Below are 9,325 nucleotides of genomic sequence, written 5' to 3'. Positions count from 1 at the left end.
TGTATTTGATAATGAAGGACTTGAAAACAACTTAACATTGTGCATATTTCTTCCAGGAAAAAAACACACTGAAACAAACAGGCATATTGTTTTAAAAAGATGTATGATAAAAGTTGGAAACTACTGTATGTATGCAATATTTATTAGAATAAACAAATTACTGTTGTCCAATGTAATTTATTTGTAAAATATTTAGAAAATATAATATATTAGTACGTTTAAGAATTAATTTACAACAACAAAATTTTTATAAATAAGATTTCATTACACATTAGTTCAGTCAGTTATATGCTTTTGGCCTAAAAATACTAGAAAACTTGTCTGTTCTATAACATTTGCATATCATCAAAACCAGTGGTTGTCCAGTATAAGTGTTTCTGTCTTAGAAAACTGTGTATAGAATTTATTATTGGTGGTTTTTGTGTATGTATGTCACATGTCTTCATAACATTAGTTATTAAAAAATTAAATTATACTTATTTCTAAAATAATTAAATATTTTAAAATTTTATGCATTGAAATATCTAGAGGGCCATTTTATCCTGGTTCATTTGATTTGTTAACTGGAAACTTTCAGTCTTCCAAATATAATATGCATGTTCTTCATCATTAATTTTCTCCAAAAATGAACCTTGAAGTTGTTGCCTCAAACTTTGAGATGTTTTTTCATTTAGATGCAGATGTGACTAGTATTTTGTAATTTGTAACATTTGTCAGAAAGTACAATACATCCATATATCTGTGAGAAAGAAAGTTTTATTAAACAGAATTGTTCCTCATAGTGTTTATTGTGCACAATGTAATTCAGAAAAAAAGTTTTCAAAACTGACCTAGTATATTTAATCTGTAATTAAACATTACTCACAGATTGCTAGTGTCATCGATGGCTACTTCACTACACTTCAGAAACGCTCAGACAGAGACATGTTTTTTTCCCTTACACAAGGGATTGTACAACTAGTCCAACGCTACAGAAATGGAATTCGTGGAAGGACTAAAGCAGCCGTTCAAGATCTGCTACGGCAGTATCTATCTGTAGAAATGGATTTTCAACAAGGTACACAAGGTTACCTTTAAAAAAGGAAATATTTTTGTTACATCGTTAGTGGATTAATATTGATTTGAGTTGTATGTACGTTTTATATTCTATAAATATTCTTTTTAATTTTTAGGTACATAAAAACTATGGAATTTCTTATACTCTGCTGAGCATTAGATAAGTGATTTATTGTATACTTTTATGGGAAATGTGGTTTTTTAATTGACTGAAGATTTTCAGAAAATAAACCAGTAAAGATTTTGTTTGGAGAGTAATGTTCTGAAATGTAAAGAAAATTTATAAAATTACAATTATTGAAATGATAATTTTGTAATTTCACATTGACTTTTTGCCTGATTAAAGGTTTCTTTGTTATTTATATTTTTTTCAGGCCATTATGATAAATGTGTATCATTGCTCAGGGAAAAACATCGAGATGATATTGGAACTGTTGTCAACAAAATTTTCTCTCATCTGAAAGTTGATAAGAAAAACTTCCTCATCATCAAACTGATAGTAAGTTATTGTTTTAACCCATACTTTGAGTAGGAATACTTTAAAATTTAACCTTGTTATAACCCAATAATAATCTCTACTATGGGTATGTAGCAGTAGAACGTATTTGAAATATGAAACATTTGCTTGTGCTGGACAACAAGGTCTGTATCATAATCAGTTGAATACTGTGAATATTATGAAATAGTATGAAAGTGTGTGTGTGTGTATAACCAAAAACAACATTTTGAAAATGTTTTATGCCAATAACAAATGAAGTAGTTATAAAACAATACTACTACATCAGAACTGTTTTGCGGAGACTAATTTCCTAAACTGCTGATATCTCGGCTCTGATCTTGGTTAAGGTAATCTATTTATATGTAAAGTTGTTGTTTTGTTTTTTACTGTGATTATTCAATTACTCAAAAGTAAATTTTAGATGAACGTTTCTTCATATTTTGTATGTTCTAGAATTTTTGATGTGATAGGTTTCCTGAATGTCTAATACAAAACAGAAAATGTTTTTATTAAACATGTGAAAATTAAATTGATAGTATATATTTAAATATAGGAAACTGATAATAATAGATGTATATTCTGAGGCTACATTTCATTTGTGTTGACATGATTCAGTCAATGTTATAAAACATTCATATTAGGCCTGTTACATTTTTAAGCACTATATTCCTAATCTAGTCCATAAGGAATTTTCAAGAACTAAAAGAGTGTATAATAATAGTATTTTAACCACTCTGTATTTGTCGTATTCATTTCCAGTGATGTGTGTGTCGCTCAATGTAGAGCTCTTCAGGGTGGCTGGGATACAACATGCATAGTGGTGGTTGGAACTCTATTTATCTAAGCAATTTGTTACCACAATAATTATGGTGTGTATACCGGCTTATAGAAGGTGTACACACCATAACAACTGTTGTTGTATGAAATGAGTTAGTTTCTTGTTTAAGTAAATGTATTATGGTGATAGGAAGAAATATTTTAATTTAAATTTATTGTCAGTAAATTGATTAATTTGGCTGTTTATAAATATTTCAGCTAAAATACATATATTAACATTAGAAAGATAAAAACATACTTTAGAATGTATTTCTGTCATCTACTTATAATTTTTTATTTTGAATGTTTCTCAAATAGGATCACCTCTGTGGACATGAACCTGGACTAACTGATGAACTATCTTGTATTCTTCATGAACTGACAACATTGAACAAGTCAGAAAATGCCAAAGTTGCTTTACGGGCAAGACAGGTATATCATATGAAAAAAAAGTATTGTACATAAACAAACAACAGCTATAATAATCTTCCATATTGATGCTATATCTAATTTATTACTGTATTGTTCTGCTACTACCTCGACCACTGTCGATTGGTATGATACAATTGGTACTGCACTGTAAGGATATAGAAGGAAAGCTCCTTGTTACAAGTTATCTCATTTTGGTTGAGAAATCTATTAAAAGAAAAAATCATAAACTAGTAATTATAAATTTCTTGATTTGTTTCATGTCTTGATTTTTTGTTCCAATTAAAAAAATTTAAGCCATCTTATATTAACAATCTTTGTGCCTTTAATTTTATAATAGGATAAATGGCTGAAATTTAATCAATAAAATCAGGTAGATACAGAAAAATTACCTCAAAACTGACCGGAAGCAGTTATTAATGGTCTTTCTTCAACACTATCTTACAGTTGAGCTCTTAAAACCTTGCATTTGTTATAATACACATGAAATGAACTTTGATTATTATATTGGTTTTATACTGTAAAGCTATTTAATATGGGTGATTCATCCCAGTCTTGAGAAAACTTGACAAAGTTTGATCACAGTTTCATCTGATATTCTACTTCATGGAGACTCCATAAGTATGGAAAGAAAATTTAATATATCAAGCACAACTTTATTGAAGTGTTGAGTTATTTACTACATATTTATATTGTTCAGTTTTTTTAATTTCTTAAGATTATATTTTTTATTGCAGTAGTTGCTTAATTAGAATAAATATTTTTCTCTATCCATTTAATTTTTGGTAATCATCATAACTGCTTAATGTTTTGGACATTTTTGTTTATTATCTACCACAAAAATGAACTTTTAATTCACTTTCTTTTTTCTGTGTGTGAGATTTCTGTTTTAGTTTCACTGTCTTCTAATTCTACACATGCACACACACACACACAAACACTAGTTCTTTATTTATCTTTAAACATTCCACACTTATTATCCATTATTTCTTTAATTTATTTTTTTATGTTTTTAGAACTTCTAAGAATTGTGTTCTCTTTGTTATTTCCAAAGCTAGGAGGATTTTGATCAATTTTTAAAGTTAGCATTATGATTAGCTTCCAGTCTCTAAGATTTTAGGTTTTCCTTAATTCTTTAACACTGTAGCAAAATTAAAATTAGATTCTAGATATATCCAAAGATTTATGTTTATTTCTTTTATATGGTTAAAGTTTCATTAATTATTTCTAACCAGAGATGTATCTTTTGTTTAGGTTTTGATAGCAGCACACCAACCAGCTTATGAACAAAGACATAATCAGATGGAATCAATATTTCTATCAGCAGTAGATATGTATGGACATGACTTCTGTCCAGAAAACCTTCAGAAACTAATCATGTCAGAGACGTCAATTTTTGATGTTTTGCATGATTTTTTTTACCACAGTAATGTAGTTGTTCAGAGAGCAGCTCTGGAGGTAGGAGATTTTCCTTCTTTAGTCGTAGTTTATCAGAAAGAAATTAAAGTAATGAAATATAGTGACAGGAATGTGTAAATTATTCTTAAGTTCTTTACTTTATTAAAAGCTTTGGCTAATTTTTATTTTCAAATATAAGCACAAGTCAAAAAGTATTATGTCTGAATGGTAAGGATACAGTTAAATATATGTATCATGTGTAGATGTTTATTTTATGCAATCAGTATACAGTATATGCAACATAGATGTTTGACAAGTGTTTGTGATTTGGTTTAATACACATTACTATTAATTGTAGTACATATATTAAAAGGTACATTATGTTTTAGTGTTTTGATTGCATTACAATGATGTATGGTACATAAAGGTTATAATGTTTCAGGCTGAGTTGTTAGCATAATGGACTGTGAACTTGAAGGTCCATGGTTTGTGTTCCATTGCACTTTGGGGCAGTGAGTGCATTATAAAAGTGATGGTCAAATTAGAGTAACCCAAGAGTTGAAGGTGAGCAGTTGACCAGCTGCCTTCTCTCTAGTCTATCAATTTGAAATTAGAATGGCTAGTGCAGATAATCATTGTGTAGCTTTTCATAAATATTTGACAAAAACAAGTCATCACATTTTATATTCTGTACATAGAGATTCAGCACGTTATAGTGTTCAGATTGCATTACCATGATGTATTGTACATAAAGGTGCAGCATGTTTTAGTGTTCAGGCTACTCTACTATGGTTAACTTAACTGGGAATGTCCTAGTTACATAAGATACTTTATTAATTATTTCTGCTTTTGAATTCAAGCCATAGCTCTCAAATGCATGTCACTACATAAAGCAAGAACACTTATAAAATAGAGATAGCTATATTTTATACAGTAAACCTTATTTCATACAATATTCAATAGTTAGGTTAAATAAAAATTACTTCAACCAACATTATTTATATATTTAGAGTTTCACTGGTCCACACTTCAAGGTATTCTAGGATAATCAAAAATAAAAATATATATTTTTTATTATGAACTTTATTTAATGAATACTTAAAATAATTTTTGTTTGTCTTTTAATTAGTTTGAGTAGAGATCTTAAATATTTCCCTAAAAAAAGTTTTTAACATACTCTCAAAATAATAATAATAATATGTATTCCTGAATTTAAATGTCCAAAAGTATTTATAGAAGATTTTGTATTTAAATCATAAAACTTTTTGGGTTGTAAGTTTTCTGGTAAGTTAGTAGGTCATAGCAGTGTGATATTACCTCACAACAAAATTAATATCAATTTCCATCACATTGTTCTCTGTGTGCTCAGCATAGGCTTCCAATGAGATAGAGCTCATAATATCATTTCAATTGCACTTTCTTTGTTGTATTCTGTTGCTGGTGGGATTTTTTGCTCATTATTGAAGCTTACCAGGTGTTTATGAGTTTTCATGTTTAAAGGAGGATAATGTTCAAAGTAGTGGATGACAAAACCTTGTCGAAATGTTGTACATTTGCTGTTATATTAAACTTATATTGAAGTTTTTCTTCATTACCTATTCAGGCCGTCTCCAAGCATTAAAAGTAGAGGAACATGATACAAATAATGGGCAATGATGATGTACTATTATTATATCATAATTACAATATTACTTCTATTACCATTGAAGTTAAATGTTTATCTGTCATCTTTGGTACTGTTAATTTAAATTTGTGACTTAATCAGGCCCATATTTGTGACATGATTATTAAAAATTGTTAATTTAAAAAGGAGGAATAGGGATCTTAAAAAAAAATACTGAAACAAGATAGGTAGCTTAAAGTGAAAATGCAGTTGCCAAAAACATAAACAAACAAGGTTTGAGACGTAGTGTTGACATTATTTCCTCAAACTACAAATCCCTATTTTGATTCCATGTCTAAAAGCTGTAATATTTAGGAGATTGTATGATGTTCTCTTGGTAAACAAGAACAACCCTTGGATTGGCTTCATGCAGAATGGATTGGCTATTGCTGCTAATATCCTTCCCATAATGTTATCACTGATAGTAATACTGCATGTATGATCACTATGATGCATGATGATCAACATACCACATGTTATGTATATACTTGTAAAATATATATAGCTACTATATTTATACCCTGTAGCTATATGGGGAGTCTGTAAACTCTAGATTGGAGGGACTACTGAACTATATTGGAATGGTGCATGGACTGGATTTTATAACCACATGAGTTGTATACATGCATGTTGGCTAGCATTTATATCTTAATATATACGTACAGGCTTTGTAGTTTTTTGTAAAGTTTTATATATAGGAAGCCATATGAAAATTTCAAGTTGTATAGATGCATGCATATATATATATATATTCAATGCAAATATAAGACAATGTGTCATAATATAAAAGCATATGTGTACAAATAAGCATTTTTAATATTTCTTATAGTTGTTATATTCCCCTTCCTCCTCTCCGCTAGCCAGTAAGGCCAGTCATTGTTTTGCTGCAGCTGGCCAGATTTCATCTTAGAGCGACATTCTGCACACTCTACAGGGTTGAAAACATGTTAATTAACAATCATGAATTGATTATATTAATATACCTCTTTCCCCCCCCTCCATTTTTGATGGAGTTTGGGTCGTGACACTTCTATGACCCTCTTTCACTGTGATGACCCTCTGGTGGGCTGTAGCTGCTGTATACTTGATCTGAAACTAAATATTTTCTAAATAAAATATATATCTACAAAACTTCTGCCTCACTTTTTCCTAGAGTCACCATCATTTTTGCCATCTCATGCTTGCATGATTCCTGCCACTCCTTATAGCCAGCTTCAAAGATGGCTACTCTATCTGCAGTAGCTATAAAATTTGCAATCATGCAGTATTGGCTATAATTTGACACTTACTCTCAGTGATCACTGTGATTGCCGATAGAATGCTCGAAATTAAGCTTGGTGCTATCTTTTAAATTAAGGCTTAAAGATTTCTATTGTGAGAGACAGCCTAGATGTTTGTGTAACATGGCTGAACTAAATCATGCAGTGGTAAAACAAACTGATCCTGTTAACAATGTTGTGTCCAAAAGGGCAGGAACCCTATACATAAATAAATCATATGCATCAACAATACAGTTACAACAATAAGCTAATAATTGCTATGGTACATGTGTCATGCCTGCCATATAAACATTGAATTATATCCACGGCCTGTAAGCAGCTATGTACATATGCATGTATATTAGATTATGATGCTACATATAAATCATAGATTACATTAAAATGATTGAGTGTCAACAGTTATACAGCCACTTTTGCTTGTTAGGTAGTCAAATAAACTTAAAAACTGCCATACACAATGTACAGTGATGTATTTATTAAAATTGTCCAGATTTTATTATAATACTCAGACGTTTTTGTTGTGTGCTGGTAGAATAATAATAAAGAAGAACAAATGGGTAATCCCTATTATGAACCATGATAAATCTGGAGTATGTAACTTCTGGAAATTTGTCAAATTTATTAAAAACAAGTAAGAATGATAGCTGTGGATTATCTGTGAAAATGAAAGGTCAGTAATGTTTTCACTGGAAAGTTATTCAATATTTTCCATCTTCTGGCCAGAAATCTGTAGCTTTTTTTTTCTGTGATATTTCTTGTTTTAATGTATAGAAAATGATTATAGAATACAGAATGGAAACATCAGAAGTTTATACTATGCATCCAAGTACTTCAAACTGCAAGGTGAAAAGATTTTTCAATCAAAGTAAATCTAGTTGACTACGATAGCATATCCATTGAAAGAAAGTTATCCACAAAAAGAGGGCAAAGAGAGTTTCCAAAAAATAATACTAAGAAATCTAATAGTGAAAATAAGATTACTTCTTCAAAATCAAAATTGTTAGTGTCTTGGATTTTGAATATGGTGATATGAATGTAATAAAGTTCATTTTATAGTTTATATATTCTTACCTTTACTAAAACATTTTATGAAGGACATCTTGGTCAGTTTGTTTGTTACTGTTCTTGTTCAAATATTGTTGACACTGAAATACCTTAAGTTTCCAGCACAAGTTTAAATGATACTACAATGAACAGTGAAAAATAATACTAGTGGATCTGATGATGTGAAAAATTATTGCCATTGGTTAAATTTCAAATTCAAGTTAAAAAAAGGCATTTTATTTTTTAACATAGTAGTTGTATACATTATAAATTTATGGATAAGTATGGTTAATTTTACTTTAGGAATTGTATTGTAGGTAAGTTGAAGTTATGCTGTTTGTTTGGTGTTCAGTACCATATTCTTACTTACATAGGTGTTATTTATTAAATAAGGAGTTATATTTAAGCTAGTCTCTTTTGACAGATTGCTCATGTACATGTAATCAAAGTATAACATCTCACTATTAGTTCAGTTCCACAATTAACCTCAAATTTATAAGTTTCGGTCCTATCAATTCTTAAAACAGTTAATTTATTTCAAAGTAATTGATACTAACTATTCTTACTTTGAATCAATTTTGGCCATGTGTTAAATCTGACTCAGTGTTTTCTTACTTTTATTTGCTATGATTAATGCAACTGTTCTAGCACTATATTGCTTCAATATAGCACAGTTTATGAGGTTGAAGTATCTAATTTTTACTCTATACAGAATAGTTTATGTCTAGCATTTAAGTGAGTGAGTGAGTCTTAATCAAATGTTCAAACAGTACAAATGATGATCAGTGGTTTGTAACACGTAGTTTATACAAAAAAAATAAAGATATTAATATGACAAAAACACAATATTTTAAAAGGTAACTGCTACTGCACAATTATGTTGCCAGTTGTGGTTCATGGAAATACAATAAACTCAATAAAGACTGTTTGTAGCTTAGCTGCTGTAATATTTAAATTGTATTACTTGAGTGTCTAATTTTTATTGACAATTTCATTAAAAATAAAGTAGTTAAAGTAATTTGTGGTGAATTATGTTAAAAAAATAAACTTAAAACAGTGTTGTCAAATAACATTAGAGTGAACATGTAGGAAATAAAAATATCAGTTCATATGTGTGCTTGGTTTCATGTTATTTTGTTT

General features: G+C 29.3%; 1 protein-coding gene across 1 annotated transcript in view; it reads left to right on the top strand.

Moving 5' to 3' along the window:
• Nucleotides 1-9,325, top strand: part of LOC106456834 (acetyl-CoA carboxylase-like) — an 87,531-nt gene that overhangs the window by 20,845 nt on the left and 57,361 nt on the right. Inside the window, exons 13-16 of the mRNA XM_022382608.1 lie at nt 868-1,057; nt 1,431-1,555; nt 2,690-2,803; nt 4,055-4,258. Coding sequence (XP_022238316.1) covers nt 868-1,057; nt 1,431-1,555; nt 2,690-2,803; nt 4,055-4,258 — 633 coding nt within the window. The remainder of the gene's footprint in view (nt 1-867; nt 1,058-1,430; nt 1,556-2,689; nt 2,804-4,054; nt 4,259-9,325) is intronic.

This window comes from Limulus polyphemus, unplaced genomic scaffold (assembly GCF_000517525.1).
Source record: "Limulus polyphemus unplaced genomic scaffold, Limulus_polyphemus-2.1.2 Scaffold262, whole genome shotgun sequence".
Taxonomy (NCBI): Eukaryota; Metazoa; Arthropoda; class Merostomata; order Xiphosura; family Limulidae; genus Limulus; species Limulus polyphemus.
The sequence above is the reverse complement of the archived record's forward strand: the minus strand, read 5'-3'. Positions and strand labels throughout refer to the sequence as shown.